Source organism: Castanea sativa, chromosome 11, assembly GCF_040712315.1.
Source record: "Castanea sativa cultivar Marrone di Chiusa Pesio chromosome 11, ASM4071231v1".
NCBI lineage: Eukaryota > Viridiplantae > Streptophyta > Magnoliopsida > Fagales > Fagaceae > Castanea > Castanea sativa.
Genome location: NC_134023.1, coordinates 50,974,231 through 50,991,098, shown reverse-complemented (window position 1 = coordinate 50,991,098; position 16,868 = coordinate 50,974,231). Strand labels below are relative to the sequence as shown.

Genomic DNA, 16,868 nt, shown 5'->3' with positions numbered 1-16,868 from the left:
GACAAGTTCTTTTAGCCCAGAGAATAACAAGGAACTTCTAGAAAGAGATCTTGATTTACTTGAGGAACGGCGTGAGGCAGCCATGGTCCAAATGGCTTATTATCAGCAGAAGCTAAAACAAGGATATGATGCCCACGTGAAGCTAAGGCCACTTGCGCCTGGTGATCTTGTATTAAGGAAAGTTGTAGGCGCTTCTAAGAACCCAGCTTGGGGTAAGCTAGGACCTAACTGGGAAGGCCCCTATCGCATTGTTTCAATAGCAGGCATAGGGTCGTATAGGCTAGTTGACCTAGACGAACGAATTGTACCACGTCCATGGAATGTAAATAATCTTAGAAGGTATTATTATTAATGAAAATGAGCTTTGTTCAATTCATATTTCAAAGTTATGAGTAGCTCTGATTTTTGAAGTTATCATTTTTTAAGAATCAAACAGAAACTTGGTTAAGTACAGTCCTCGGACCATAAACCTTGTGGAAATTGATGTCTTGTCATTTGTTAAACAGAACCTTAGTTATGCCGGGTCTTCGAACCTCCTACTTTGGGAAAATTAACATTTGAAGTTATCATTTTTTAAGAATCAAACAGAAACTTGGTTAAGTACAGTCCTCGGACCATAAACCTTGTGGAAATTGATGTCTTGTCACTTGTTAAACAGAACCTTAGTTATGCCGGGTCTTCGGACCTCCTACTTTGGGAAAATTAACATTTGAAGTTATCATTTTTTAAGAATCAAACAGAAACTTGGTTAAGTACAGTCCTCGGACCATAAACCTTGTGGAAATTGATGTCTTGTCATTTGTTAAACAGAACCTTAGTTATGCCGGGTCTTCGGACCTCCTACTTTGGGAAAATTAACATTTGAAGTTATCATTTTTTAAGAATCAAACAGAAACTTGGTTAAGTACAGTCCTCGGACCATAAACCTTGTGGAAATTGATGTCTTGTCATTTGTTAAACAGAACCTTAGTTATGCCGGGTCTTCGGACCTCCTACTTTGGGAAAATTAACATTTGAAGTTATCATTTTTTAAGAATCAAACAGAAACTTGTTTAAGTACAGTCCTCTGACCATAAACCTTGTGGAAATTGATGTCTTGTCATTTGTTAAACAGAACCTTAGTTATGCCGGGTCTTCGGACCTCCTACTTTGGGAAAATTAACATTTGAAGTTATCATTTTTTAAGAATCAAACAGAAACTTGGTTAAGTACAGTCCTCGGACCATAAACCTTGTGGAAATTGATGTCTTGTCACTTGTTAAACAGAACCTTAGTTATGCCGGGTCTTCGGACCTCCTACTTTGGGAAAATTAACATTTGAAGTTATAATTTTTAAGAATCAAACGTAAAATTGGTCAAGTCTTATCTTCGGACCACAATTTTGATCAAGGTTATCTCCTTATTATGTCTGGATGTTAATGCGTTACTGTTTATTAAACTCGGACCTTAAGTTTCATATCTTCAAGTGTTAAGCAATTTCGTGTAAGGAATGGTCCTCGGATCTTACATCCTACTAGAAACAGTGTTGTGCATTATAAGGGTTTAATCATTATATGAAGTCCTCTTTTCTTTTTAATCAAGGCATTGTTTAAATATATTAACCATGTCACCTTTTATTAAATCTTTAATGATGTGCATAAGATTATGTGAAAGTTATGATTGTGCAATCCTTGAAGTTAGATTTATTTACTCTGAGAAATTTTGGTTATGTGCTAATGGCAATATTTATAACAAATACAAAAAAAAGTAAAGTAAAGTATAACAGATACAACCCAAGTGAAAAGCAAATGAAATTGTTCTTCATTAATCAGTTAAATATGCATTACATAGATAATTCAAAAATGGAAAAAGAGAAGCCCTAAGCTAAGTCCTAAGCTTTTGGAGGAGGCTCTTGCTGAGAGGTACTAGTGCCCTCGGTCTTTCTCAACTCCAACTCAAAGGGAGTCAAGATCTGCTTTCCCTTATCTGCTGTCTTCGTTGGAGGGACGTTGGGTTCAACTGTTTGGCTTAAGTCCTTCTCTGCATCCCCTCCTCCTTCCTTCTCTTTGTTGGAACCAGAAGGTTCTGTAGGATCAGGAATTTGCTGTGGGACCACCGGAGGTAGGGCAGGAAGAGTTGTCTCAGGGGTAGGAGTAGCAGCAGGAGCCTCTTCAATCTCCTGTATTTCTAGGGGAAGCCAAACGTTCTCGGACTTCCTCAAATCCGAAGATTGGGGAACTCCTGCTGCGTTTAAAGCTTCCCCCCATACTTTTTGACAGTATTCGTGGCATAAAGCTGCGAACTCCTCTGTCAGCTGCTCCTCGGTGGTTGCTACCCCTTCATCAAAACTTGCCTGCTTGGCAGCTTGAAGAGAGAGTTGGAAGGAGCTGGCTTCTTCCTTCATCAACGCCAGTTGCTTCTTCAGATCCGAGCACTCCCTTTGAGCTTGGGAGAGCTCTTCGTCTCTTTGATGAAGGAGCTTGCGCTGTCCTTCTATCTGGGTCTTCATAGTCTTCAAGTTTGACTCGACCCCATTTTTCTCTCTCCTCAGATCTGACACCTCCGAGGTCAGCTTCTCGTTCTCAGCAAGGGCTGTACCCAAGGACTTCTCAGTCTCCAACCTAATTTCGAGCTCAGTTCTGGCTACTTTCCGAGTGTCTTCAATAAACTTTTCAGCTACAAAGACCTCCTGAATAGCCTGTAACAACGTATGATGGAGTTAGGAATAATAAAAAACAAACTTACCTATAAATATTATTAAAAGTGGAATCTTCCTAAAAAAGGAGAAAAACTTACCAGCGCTAAGTCTCTTTTTAGTGAGAGGAATAGTTGTGGCTGGCCCATCTTTTCCAAGGTCTCCATGTCCTTGGGCAGCAGAAGAGGGCGTTCCAAGACCTCGGCCAGGTGGTGGGCGTGGCCTTGTTGAACCGCCCTTATACTGGACTGGCAGGAGATGGGTGCGCCGTCCAGCCTTAGATCAGGGGACCAGGTGGTCGGTGCCGGGCGCACTTCAGCCTCGTCCTTGAATTCCCCGATTTCAACCGAACGGGCTCTACCCTTGCCCTTGTCCAGCTTCTGCTGCTGGGCCGGTGGGAGTTGTTGGCGTGGTTTCTTGGGGTCTTTATTAATCGTCCCCTCATTATCCCCCTTCCTCTTCTTCTTGGGATCCTCGGCTGGCAGTTTTGGCTCAGCTGGAGGAGGAGGAGGAGGTAAAGCTGGGGGAACTTGGGACGTCCCCGTTTTCTTTTTCTCTGCAACCTTAGCAGCCCTATTGGTGAGGAGACCCTCCATTCTTCCCATGTCTTCTTCAAATTCGTCCTCGGGAAGGGCAACTACAAACCCTGCAATTCCAGAGGCCTCGGTGGCTTCTTCCTCCTCGTCGGAAAGTACCACGAACTGGTTCCCGCGAGGTCTCTCGGTGTCTTCGAGATGGAACTGATCTATCTCGTCGTCAAGTGTGTGTGAAGAAGACACCTGCTCTTCTGGAATGACAGTTGTTCGTGAATGCACAGCAAGGGGGATTGCTGCTATAGGCTGGTTGTACAAAACGGTGTTGGGAGCGTCCGGGAGGTCGCGGTCGTCCAGAAAGTGGGGCCGAGCTACGTTTATCCTCCTTCGTCTTCGGTCGCCTGCAATTATGGCGTTCTCTATCTCCTGGAAGTCCGAGGAAAGGGGACTGTACCCTAGAATGAGGTGAGCAGCCCGGAGTTGTAAGTCTTCACTAACGAACACTTCGGAGCGAAGTATTCGGTTTAGATCGGCAATGTTACAGTGACTCAGACGAGGACGCACGTGCTGCTTATCTGCAAAAAAGACATCAAAACAAACAAATCTGGTCAGGTTCACACAAATATTTAACAAATTTAAGTAATTACGAATACGCATTTCTGTGTGTGTTAGGAGAAGTTGTGTTGTGGGGAGATTAATCCTACGGCGTCGCACCTGGATTCCCCCACTCAACTGGGCAGTGGAGGCCGTCGTGCCAGTTCCCAGACACGATCAAGTAGTCGTCCTTCATGCCTTTGTTTGATTTGGGCAGACAGGAGATTAGCCTAACGGTGCTGGACCGAGATTTAATATAATAACCTACCTTAGAAAGTTTATGGGACTCATATAGGAACACGACATCGTGCCATGTGAGGTTTAAACCCATCTGCTCGTTGAGAGCATCTACACTACCTAGAACTCTAAAAACGTTTGGGAGGCATTGATCGGGACACAACCGGTGGTTGCGAAGGTATTCCCTCATTACGGGTTTCATTGGAAGGGTCATCCCACCCTCTATAAAGGCTATCATAGGGATGATAACCTCTTCCTCTTTCCTAGAACCGGCCACGGCTTCTGCCGGGCAATATTTTAGTCCTACATCGCTGGGAATACGGTATTTAGCCCTAAAACCCTCCATCCCAGCGGCGGTATCAACTAGACACTTAAACCTACCCATTAGAAAAGAATGAAAGGCTAAACTTTAAAGGAAAAAATGTTTACGAAGACAGCCGAAGACTGTATCCGAGGAGAAAAGGTTAAGAACAGAGAGAGCAAGAACTTACAAAGTTGAAGGTACGGGTTTCCACGGTTTTCTGCTGGTAAAGAATGATTGTAGGTGTTTTGATGGGATTGATCCCTGATGAATTAAATGAAGGCGCAGGTTCCCGAAGCGTCACGACGTGCGAAAGGGCGGTCTCGAAATTATATTTGTCCCGCCTAAAATTTCGTGGAGTAACGAGGACCGTTGGATGCCCATCTCACCGTTGAACATGGGAGACAAAGAGTAACTTGCAGTAATAAATGCGCGCGTTTTTGAAAATAAAACCGCCAAGTGGCATCTTCTGGGACGCGAAACGATTTCCACACGTGCCATCACATATAAAGTGGTGAGAGTGGATCCTCGTTAGATCAAAACCCTATTTTTCTCCTCGGACGTCGAAAATTAGAGTTTTGAGGGGCTATTGTGGGGAGTAAAGATACCTTGATGGGAATATAGGCCGATGGGTCATGCTAAGGAAGGCCGACCTGCTCTTGGGTTTAGGGCCTGTTAGTATTATGGGTCGGCCCATAAGCCGAGGATCCGAAGATCCAGCCGAGGATGTTTTTCCCCTCGTACTGACACTAGAGAACCCGGGACTTCATGGTAAAGGATAGGGAATGACACGGTCAAGACCAATGGTTAAAGGAGGTGAACCCTTGAATGTCCTAAAAGCACTGATGTGGAAAAAATGTCAAAGGTAAAGGCTGCTACCTCCACATTAAAGACCCTGCACCTACCACCCTGGCCGCATTAATGGGGAAGTGACACTTGAACAGTGGAAGGGAAACTTCTAGTTACTGTTCAAAGGCACTAAGAAAAGAAATATCTAGGCTAAGGGAGGAGTTGGGGCAACACGTGTATAAAGTATTAAAAAGAGGAGTATTTAAGAAAAAAACCTAGAACAGAAAGGGGACGGAACTTTTTGTAACCTAAAAAGAAAAAAGACAAAGAGAGAGATATAATATAAGAACAACTCTCGGCTTACATCCGAGGAGGCCTATTTACATTATTCCTTGTTGTTTCCAGGTACTGGCAATCTTGAGTTTGTCATTTAATCCCCACACACTTCTAACCTAGGTTTAAAGCCCACACTCTACAAATTCGTATTGTTTAAGGCTCATTGGGCCTGAGCCCATAACTGTTTTTGGGTCCAGGTGCAATTGTGCACTTACATATATATATATATATATATATATATATATATATATATATATATAAAAGATAAAAATTCTACTCTAATCTAATCTAAGTGTATATGTGCTTTAAGTGCATATGTGCATAAAGTTCCCTCCTAGAGACTTGAACTTTGGCCATTTTCTTTCACACATCACAAACACTTGTGGAGTAACCATCGCACTAAAGGTATATAGTGTGGTGATATCTATCTAAATTATTGATGACAAGGTAAAATCTAATCCACTTATTTCAAAATATATAGATATGATTTAGGGAACTCTAAGGTAGAGTTATACTAAAAATTCTGAAGTATCTTTATACCTGTAAGATTGCCATCGTGCGAGACCTGCCAAAATTTAGCATCGAGCTACCTTTTTTTTCCTACATTAAATTGACCGGACATTTTTTTTCCTAGCTATAGCAAATTGAGGAGACTTTTTTTTTCTTCTTCTTACCGTAAATTGAGAGGACCTTGCCTTCGATTAGGACTCAACTCTTCTGCAAGCGTCTGCCGGTTATCCTCAAAAGAAAAAACTCTCTGCAAGCGGATAGTCAAAAGTGCCACCAAGTCAAGAGACTAGCATACTTTAATTTAAGCTTGACACGATCTTCAAACACATTGCAGATTTGTGTGTAAGACATTCGTGTCATAACATAATTCTGGGTGATTTTTTTTTATATAAACGGACAAACATAACTTGCTTATTAAATGTGTTATGTAGGTCATGTAATGTTAACTCTCTTAAGATATATGAGTGCGTGGCGTTAGGGTTGAGAGATTTTAGCAAAATTATTATATGGGTTGATAACCATGTTAGAGGTAATTTTGAGAAATAAAGGAACGTTTGAAAATTTTCAATTTACTAGAACTTCAATGAAAGGGAACAATATATATAAATCTTTTTTGTGTGGAAATTTATATGAATTTAATTGTTAAAACAAGTGTTCGGAGGAGCAAACATAATTTTAATATGAGAATCATCCAATTTTAAAATTAAATTAATTAATTTAAAGTATGCGTTAACTTGTGTAGCAGCCATTCAGCCCACCTGTCACGCACATTAAGGGAATTTACTAAGAAAATCCAGAGAAGAGGAGGTTACCTTCATGGATGAATGCAATTTTCAAACATGCTATGCTATAACTTCAGACAAACAACACACAATCCATATACACATGAAGAGGTAAAAAAGGACTTCAATAAATTAAGAGTTCCACCAGGATATTTTTAATGAACAAGTAGTACTATGCTAGCATAAATTAACAAAACTAAATTATACTCTCAACAAGACGTGATGGATTTATATCCTCACAACAAACACATAAGATTCCTATGCACCACCTAAGTTTTGGAATAAAAAGATCTTGATATTCAACTCTCTCTTAAAGCAAACCATACAATACATTATAATTGTATAACACCATCGTCTCAAAATCTGGTACAGCATTTGCTGCAGCAAAGGTGAATTGGGATCTACCAGGAACTGAACTCAAGATATGACTATTGAACATGGGGAGCAAGAGGTCTTGATGTTCCATCCTCATCAAAGCAGCAAACTGAGAAAACATGTCTATTAGCTTTCCAATGGACCGGAAGAATGGGGGACACAACAAGACAACATGCTCAAATTTAGTGCTCTTATTTTAACAGCAGGGTAGTTTGTTTCACAGTTCTGTTGTTCAGTGCATCTTTCATCATTCTGTGGAAGTTGTTGAAATTATAATGCAATTATGAATCGTGTCCATGAAAAAGGTTAATAAGCTCTTATTTATGAATCTTAGTGCCCATGTCAGGCATTAATCTTATTTGTTCATTTTATTAATAAAATCTAAATTATACTCCAGAAATATTTCATGTGACAAAAGAGGATCATGACTCACAGCCATACAAGACCTGATCGCCAAGCTGACATCATGACGTATCCATAAGTATAACCAGTATGCAGCAAACTTTTAATATACATCATGTTGGAAGTTGGAACAAACTCATCAGTCTATATGGCTACAGCTTGCATCCATGTTGGAAGACATCACCAACCAGATATATATATTATATTTCACATTTTGGAGGTTGCCTCACCAATCATGTTATTATACATTCTATTTATAAATCTACATGGGTTTATAAATATCCGAACTAGAGCTACAAGAGTCTAGAAATGGAAAATCAACAAAGAAAACTGAGCAACCAAATGGGACAAAAGATAGCATTTATAGGCAGGATAATTTACGCTGGCTGTTGAGCACCGGGTTGTTGTATCAACTGAGAATATATGTATTCGTCAACCCTCAGCTTTGCCAATGCTACCTGTTAAGCATCCAAAAATTCAAAAAATGAGAACTTTGATATCTTCATATTCATATCTCCAACGGAAAAAGAAGTATAGTAGTGATGCAGGCAGCTACAAGATGGTTTCATTTCAGGTGGCATTTGACCAGTAATTACGAATATCACCAAGAAAGACGTATATACCTGTTGAGCGCTACCTCCGAATTGAATTTGTCGATGTTTTGTTTCGCCTTTCCCACCATAAACCTGTTAAAAAGAAACCAATAGAAGCTGAAACAAACGCAATGGAAATGTCCTCTATAAGTAAACAAGAGTTATAAGACTGAACTTAATGCTATATATAAAACATCTCATATATCCCTAACAATATGTAAACATGGACTCCATTGCATATGCTATGAATTTATTAATAATAATGGTTGGAGCTGTGTATATCTTGAAGCTTGAAACCAGGAAATTACAGAAGCAATGATTTTTCTTATTGGCCAAGGATTTTGTGTGAAGTTATAATTAGTGGGTCGTTAACAGCAACAGCAAAAGTAAGTTGCTCCTCACTCATATTCCTAAGAATTTAAGATCAGCCTACCTTGATCATTGCTCCAGACTCATTTCTGATCCTTGATATGTTGGTGCCGCTCCTGCCGATCAACCCACCAACCAGCGATTCCGATATCATCATCTCGAAAGTAACATAATCAGCTGCAAGATTGGTTGTCCTAAAGATGATGATGTTATGACAAAATATTAAAACTTGATAAAAACAAAACATGGCAGTTGAAAGAGTCATATGATATGGGAAAATATTCAATAACCTGATGTTGGGTCCAGGTATGGTTGAGGAGGTCTGATTGATGTAATATTGTACACTGGGCTAATAGAAATCACTTGTCGTGGTGGGTTTTCCCTAAATAAAATGGAAGTGATTATAATCATACAATTTAATTTTCAAAAAAGAACTCTTAAAAAAGGTCTAAAGACAAAGTTCTGACAATCAGAATACAATATAAGACCTTAGTTGAGAACCAATCTCCTCCAACGCCTTCAGTACAGCAGGAACATCACCTGATATCTGAGTTTAAGAGGAGTCTCAATCATTATTCCTTATTAAAAGTAGAAACAAACAAACAAAGCATAACTATGGATGAATCATGTATGACAGAAAATTATAATTTCATTGACATATAAAATAAATTTTATTTACTTTAATGCCTAAAACTCTAAGCTCCTTGATACGCAACACCAAATCAGAAATATTTCCATGAATGACTTCAAAAGATTTTTCTTAATTACTCTTTATTGAGTTGCAGTTCTGCTTAGAGGTGATTGGTAGGCAGCCATGCCGCAATTAAGTACTGTTAATTGAGTTGCACTTAATAAATAAAAAAAATTACTTTTTATTGAGTTGTATTATGTCAAAAAGGGAAATAATCATACGCCAAAGTTGCTTAACAGCGATGAACTGTAGACTGGAAGGCATTTTCCGGTAGAGGTCTAAGCATCTTTAAAAGGCAGCCCACCCAAAAAGAGTTGTATGAAAATCTCTCCTGGGTTTTACTCACCCTCAATATTTGAGTTTTAATTATTGAAGCATATTATAGGACCAAGACAAAAAGGATGGACTAACTATTTTCACCTAACTGTTTTGGTCGCATTTGAAAGCTTTTGCATTTATTGTGTGAAGTGGAAATGAACCTTGGTAGTATTTGAAAGTAAGCAACAAAGTCTCTAACCTCACTTTTGACAAGGTCACAGAGGTAAACTAATTATCAAGAACCAATTAAACAACACTCTAATATTAACTTTAGCATTGACAGCATAGAGAAGCTCACCTGTACCACTCGATCAGATTCATGAGCAGATGCACACAAAGGCAACTGATTTTGAGCAAGAATTGTGATAATGGCACCACAGGAATCCCTCAATTTCTCAATATTTTGACCTGAAATCCCAATCAAACAACCTGCTTGGGTTCCAGCAATCAAAAGCCTTATGGTATTGGCAGCCACATGTCCTGCCGCAACTTTCGCCTCTGTACTGCTTTCATCTTCCTGTTTCAAGGAAAATTGTTTATTTTTTCATCAGTGCCACCATGGTATCAGAAACACTTTATCAGTCTTCTCTTAATAAGTTTAAAAAACTCATTCCCACAGGACATTCATTTCTTAACCCAGCAACAGTTGCAGTAAAGCAAGTGGTGTTGCAATTCAATATATGCCATTTGAAAATATCCGTCAACACCAATTTCAGAAATAATTTTTAGATACACCCAAGGAATACGGAACATTTAAAAACTATCAAGTCGTCCCCCTACCACCCAAAGGAAAAATTCCAATCATGTGTATGGTAGTCTACAAAGAACTTCATACTCAATGCACTTCAAACATACTCAGCTTTTTATTGGAACTCCCAAATATTTTGATAACAAGTTGTTAAGGGACAATAACTCAGTGGACTTGAAGTTTTCTTACTATCAATTTCATTATTTCATATTGTTAATCATGGCATTTCATACAAACTAATGGGGAATGCAAATAACACATCTACTGCACGAGCACAACCAAAAATTATTTCAGAATTTTATTAAGATTTTCATTAGATTATATCATATTTTAAGTTTATTTATTTAGTTTGAGTTCAGATAGGGATTAAATTTCGTGTTCTTAGATAAAGATTAATAGTTTGGATCAGTTTAGACTATTGAGTTCAGTTAGGATTAGTTTTCATGGATGTTCTCTTTATCTTTATTCCTAGAAACCCTATAAAAGCTCTAGATGGTTTATTTTGTATTCGGACTATTATTAATTTATTATAAATAAAATTTCATTCATGAAAATTGTTTTGCATTTGATGGTGATTCCAAACAACCCTTAGGTGGTGAAGCCACAGGTTTACAGGGCTGTTCTAGGTGGTGAAGCCTAGGCTGTCCTGCATCAACGTCCCAACTAGAAAGCCTCACATAAAATGATATAGAATTCTAACATAACAAGAACTCGGGATTAAGAACATGGTAGGTGGTTGCCTACAACAAGGAAATAGTTTGAAGAAGAGAAGGTCTTCAAAATAGGTTCTTCAGACCTTCACCACTAGCTTACAGAAAGACAGTAGCATAACTCTACCAAGATCAAAATCATTGATGAAGTATGCATTCAAATAAATGCAGTTGAATCCAGACCTAAGTGATCTCCAAGTGACTAAATTCACCTAGGCGAATATACCACTTTGGAGACCGAGTGGCTGGCCACCTAACTAATATCAAGCTACATCAGTCCATCAGATTTAGTGTTTGCTACAGAATCTTACCCTCCTTATACCATTGAATTCTATTCAAATATTTTTGGTAGTAAATATAATGTCTAGAGATTCTAGACTAAAAGCCAACTAAACCACTTCCACACTCATTAAAGTTAAGATTATTGCTCATAGATAATTATAGCCCAATAAGTAAATAAATAAAGAAGCCACTTAAGAAAAGGCCAGAAAATATTTGACCACATCAAACTCTTTGCGTGTTGTTGACAAATGGAAAGCAGATAAAACTTTTTATAGAAAAGCGCCTACTTGCATCAAACTCAAATGAAATTTAGGGCACATATAAATATTATTGGCAACAAATTTCAAGAGCCCACCACATAATTGTAATAAACCATGCTAACATGATATGAACTGGACAAAGCTTATTCAAGTTCATTCACTATGAAATACATCACCTTTAGTATTAAAGTGGCAATTTGCTGGAGTGCATTTTCTGCGTCAGTGAGCTTGTTGTCACTGTCTTTAGAACTTATGATAATTACACGCTCTTCATGTCGCTGCAAAACATAAAAACAGATTTAGAACATGCCACAGCCCACTGGATAAGTCGAAATAGACTAATCACCAGAATTTGGTTGATTAAAACTTAGGATTCAATTCTATAGACAAAAAACACTTTGAACAACTCCTCACTGAAGTAATTAAACATTGTAAGCACTTGCAGTAACAAATGAACCCTTTCCTAATGTTGCATTTTCACATTTGCAGTTAACATAATAAAACATAGGAAAAATTACAATTTACCCCCTTGTAGTTTGGCCTTATCACAAACTAGTCCACAGAGTTTCAATTGCTACATTTAACCCCCCTAAAATTTGGATTAAAATGAAATTATCAAGGTTTTGTTCAAATGAACAGATTTTGCATTTTGTGGACAAATTTACCTCTAAACTCCTTTCTGGATTGGCCCTATCACAATTTAGCCCCCCACAAACCTTTCAATTACTACACCGATTAACCTTTAAAAGTTAGTAAATCACGTGACCCACATATGAAAAGACACTCATTTGTTCAAAAAGAACATTACTTCATGATGAACACAAGGTATCTTAACAAAATTGCAAAGAATCACACAAGAAACGTGCGAAGACACTTATTTTGAAAGGAACCTAATAGAATCACAAGTAGCCCCCATTTACCCTAAAACACAAATGCTATTCATGCTGACAATAACAAAGCCCATAAAGCCCGAGCTCAAATGACACCTCCTTCAGCTAAAACTGTATAATAGCCATGTTTTGCTAAATGCAATAGCACAAATTAAAGTTTCCAAATAGTCACCCAAAGCCAAGCCAATCACAGAACCGCCTAACAAACTCAAAAGCTCTAAATAAAATCCCAAGCAAATGATCACAAAAGCTCTAAAAGTGTACATATATATATAAATTTATATTCACAGAACCGCTGAACAAGCTCGAAAGCTCTATATAAAATCTCAGGCAACATCTTTAGCAATAATTCGTACAATCACACACAAAATCAAAACCCTAACGTGAATAATAAACTACACAAAATGAAAAGAAGAAGAAAAAAAACGAAAATTTTGAAGAAGATAGAAGCATCATACAGCGATGGCATCGGCGATTTTGATGGTGGCTTTGGTATCTTCGCGAATCTTCTGGATTCGGCAGCCTTCTTTGCCGATGACCTTCCCGATCTGCCGTGACGGGACGACGATTCTGAACAGTACATCCTGAGCCAACTTCACTCTCCGCTTCGCCGCCGACTCGTCCTCCGCCGAAACCAGCTCGTCTTCCCGGCGGCGCTTCCCGGCAGCCGACGACGGCTGTCCGTATTCGAATTCGGGAAACGCGGCAGCAGGTACGGGTCGGGGTATGGGCACGGGCATGGGTAAGGGTAGAGATGCGGGTACGGGTACGGGTATGGGCACCGAGACCGGTACGGTCGGGTGGTACATCATCGGGTTCATAGGGTTTATGGGGAATTGGCCTGGCTGGGCCATTGTTGTGAGAATTTGAGAGAGAGAGAGAAAATGTTAAAAAGAGAATGAAAAGTGTGAAGAGGTATTTATAGTTTGAGAGATTGGGGTGAATTTACCGTTGTGTCCTCGGTTTATTTCTTCTCATACCAACTGTCCTCTCTGCCGTCGCTTTATAATTTTTGTATTTTTTTTTTTTTTTTGGGCGGAAAATATTGGTGTTGTTAAGTGTTGACTTGTTTTAGAAAGCATTTGAATGAAGGTTAATATATAAAAGAAATAGGCTAAAATATAAATAAATTAGTTTGAAGATATTTCAAAATTGACCAATTTGATTTCTAAACCTAACTTTGTCTTTAATTTGTTATTCATTTTTTCCTCTCTCAAGGTAATTATAGACTAAGTTGGTTAATTATAAAATGTCTTAAACTACAATAGTCCAAACCTAAATATGTTGACCATATTTACCAACAAAAACAAATTATAATGAATTAAGAAAAAAAAAAAGAGTAAGTCCAATAAAATGAATTTTTTTTTTTGTTTTTTTTTTTAAATTAGTAAAAGTTTGAGTATATATATATTCCATTTGAGGCTTTTAAATGGTCAAAAGAATACGAAATATTTTCTCACTTAAGTTTTCTATTGTGAATTAAAGTTTTTGTTTATATGATTATTAAGAATGATAAGAAATATCAATGTGGGTTTTGTGTACGTAACAAACAACAACAATTTCAATTTCTTTTTTTTCCACTTATTTTCAAGATCACAACCACATAATAAAAAATAAAAAAAAGTCAATTTTTAAGAAAACATATTTTAAAAAAATTATTCTACATAAAGTGTTTCCATCGAATCAAATGAAGAGTAAGAAAAAAAAAACTCTCTTAAAACTTGCGTCATTTTATTTTACACTTTCATTATGACACATATTTTAATATCATGGTTGTAAAAAAAAATATATATATATTGATGATAAAACCATATTTTTTTTTTCAAATAAATAAAAGGAGGTTTCTGATGTAAGGGATGGACCTAAGATTTTAGACTAGTAGGGGCCAAAGTATAAAGAAAAAAAAACTCCAAATAGACATCCATATAATATTAAAAAATTATAAATACTCAAAATTATTGTTTCTAAACACATTAAGATACAATCATTTACTAACTAAGACAAAAACCAAAACAAAATAATGTTTTTTTTAATACTAGACTGCCTAGGATTTTTTTTTTTTTTTTTTACTTTTACTTTTGAAGTTAGAGCATTCATAGTAGTGGTGCTAAAAATTTTAGCTTTTAGCACTTCAAAAAACTACTTTATCTATTTTACCACATCACTTTACAATACACTCAATATTAAATATTGTTATATTTTTTATCACTTCATTTAAAATAATATAAACAACTCTGTGGGGGGTTAAAAGTGCTTGAATATACATTTGGGTTTTGGACTTGATTAGTTGGTACAAATCTGTTCAATCAGGGTCTCTAGGCCCATGTGAGGAGTAAAGGGACCCGGGCAGGTATTTGGGCCTTTGGGCTCTGACAAGAAGGGTCGATCCGTTTTTAATTAAAAGCCCGTTAGTACTGCAAATCGGCCCATACGCCGAGAATCCGAGGATACATCCGAGAATGAATTTCTCCTTGGATAGACCCAAGAGAACTCGGAGATTCACTATAAATATCAAGGCAGAGTTCCAGGAAGACTGTTGGTTAAAAGGGGGGATCCCCGAACCCTCTAGATGCACCGGTGTTAGAGAAATATCTTAGACAAAGGCTGCCACCTCCACATTAAAGACCCTGCACCTACCTCCCTGGCCGCATTAATGGAGAAGTGACCCTTGAACAGTAGAACTGAAACTTCTGGCTACTATTTAAAGCATTAAGAGAAGAAGTAGGGAAATGGGGGAAGATTTGAGCAACACGTGGATAAATCACCAAGAGAAGAAGTATTTAAGGGGGGTGAAGGCCAAAGAAATGGGGATCGGTCAGTTACCAAGAAAGAAATTAAGAATTGTAACCTTTAAGAAAGAAAGAGAAATAATACAGAAGTGGTCCTCGGCTTATGTCCGAGGAGGTTCCTTTACAATAATCATCTACTATTTGCAAGTATCTTCACACCTTAACCTGTTATCAAGTTTCCAGTATCTCTAAACTAGATTTCATACCCACACTCTACAAATTTCATTGTTTAAGGCTCATTGGGCCTGAGCCCACAGTTGTCTTTGGGTCCAGGTGCAATTGTGCGCTTACAATTGGTGCCATCTGTGGGAATTTAGTCTTGAAGGAGATGGGATACTATGGCAGGCTTAGGCTCACACCATGCAGAGTCTCAAGGATCACAACCTGAGGATCTTTTCGAGCGTCTTGAGCGTCGGAGGGATCGAGAGGGAAGCGCTTATACGGAATACCCTAGAACGAGCCATACTCATGCCGGAGGCAGCACCACCCATGAGGATGGTGCTAAGGCCATGCAGAAGGAGATTAATCATCTTAAGAGGAAACTGCGTCGCGCCAGACGCAAGCATTCGCCGCCCTCATCTAATCCTTCTTCAGGGGAGGCTCGGGGAAGTAGCTACAGCTCGAGGTCATGGTCGCCCCCCAGCACGACGTCCTCTTGTGAGGAGGACGACCCACCAGCTCGTAGGCACAAGAAGCTCCCTTCTAGGGGCTTGGGGAACGATGCTATGAGTCGGGCGTTGCACCAACTTTCTAAATCGCCATTCTCACGGAGGATTGAGAAGGGGAGGCTCCCCAGGAGGTTTACCCAGCCTACCTTCACCATCTACAATGGCCGGACTGATCCGGTGGAGCATGTGAGTCACTTTAACCAGAGGATGGCGGTGCATCTCATAATGAGACCCTGATGTGTAAAGACTTCCCCTCTAGTTTGGGCCCCGTCGCTATGAGGTGGTTCAACGGCCTTAAATCGGGGTCTGTAGGTTCGTTTGGGGAGCTTACTAGAACATTTGCGTCGCGGTTTATCATATGTAGCAGAGTTCCTCGACCATTGGACTCATTGTTATCTATGTCCATGAGGGAGGGTAAAACGTTGAAAGCATACTTTGACCGGTATTGGGAGATGTTTAACGAGATAGATGGGGACTTTGATGAGGTGGCGATTAATACCTTTAAGGTAGGCCTCCCTACTGATCACGACTTAAGGAAGTCCCTGACCAAAAAGCCCGTTCGCAGCGTACGTCGCCTCATGGATCGTATTGATGAATACAAAAGAGTAGAGGAAGACCAACAGCAAGGAAAGGGCAAGGCAAAGGTTATCCCGCAGGAGAGAGGGGATTTCAGGTCGGATAGATATCACAACAACAAGCTGAGAAGAGATTACGCCAGGCAGTCTGGCTCAGCAGTACCTCAGACCGTAAATACTGTGTTCCGAGAACTAGTACACCAGCTACTGGAGAAGGTCCGTAAGGAGCCCTACTTCAGGTGGCCTAGCAAGATGGCAGGGGACCCTACGAACAGGAATCAGAATCTCTTTTGCCAGTACCATCAGGACGTGGGTCATACTACCGAGAAGTGTCGGACCCTCTGGAACCACTTGGAGCAGCTTGTCAGTGAAGGAAAACTAAAACAACACCTTTATCAACCTAACGAGCAGGGCAATCAGTTCGGCTCAAATAATCAGAAGA

General features: G+C 39.1%; 2 protein-coding genes across 3 annotated transcripts; both read right to left on the bottom strand.

Annotated features, from left to right (window-relative positions):
- Positions 1–1,777: 1,777 nt before the first annotated feature.
- LOC142614415 (uncharacterized) lies at positions 1,778–6,282 on the bottom strand. Its single transcript, XM_075786935.1, has 3 exons — positions 6,139–6,282; positions 2,776–3,782; positions 1,778–2,677 (listed from the first exon to the last, which is right to left on the bottom strand). The coding sequence occupies exons 2-3, from the start codon at positions 3,277–3,279 to the stop codon at positions 1,871–1,873; spliced, it is 1,311 nt and encodes a 436-aa protein (XP_075643050.1). The 5' UTR covers positions 3,280–3,782; positions 6,139–6,282; the 3' UTR covers positions 1,778–1,870.
- A 583-nt stretch (positions 6,283–6,865) lies between these two features.
- Positions 6,866–13,277, bottom strand: LOC142614574 (flowering locus K homology domain-like). Of its 2 annotated transcripts, none has more exons than XR_012840471.1 (9): positions 12,853–13,277; positions 11,681–11,782; positions 9,803–10,021; positions 8,984–9,042; positions 8,786–8,877; positions 8,560–8,689; positions 8,157–8,219; positions 7,915–7,991; positions 6,866–7,240 (listed from the first exon to the last, which is right to left on the bottom strand). XR_012840471.1 is itself a non-coding variant. In XM_075787129.1 (9 exons), exons 1-9 carry the CDS (start codon positions 13,246–13,248, stop codon positions 7,228–7,230), a joined length of 1,134 nt encoding a protein of 377 aa, XP_075643244.1. In that variant the 5' UTR covers positions 13,249–13,277; the 3' UTR covers positions 6,866–7,227. The 2 variants fall into 2 exon arrangements, 1 of the variants encoding a protein (XP_075643244.1); XM_075787129.1 differs by having other exon boundaries at positions 8,560–8,672.
- Positions 13,278–16,868: the final 3,591 nt, after the last annotated feature.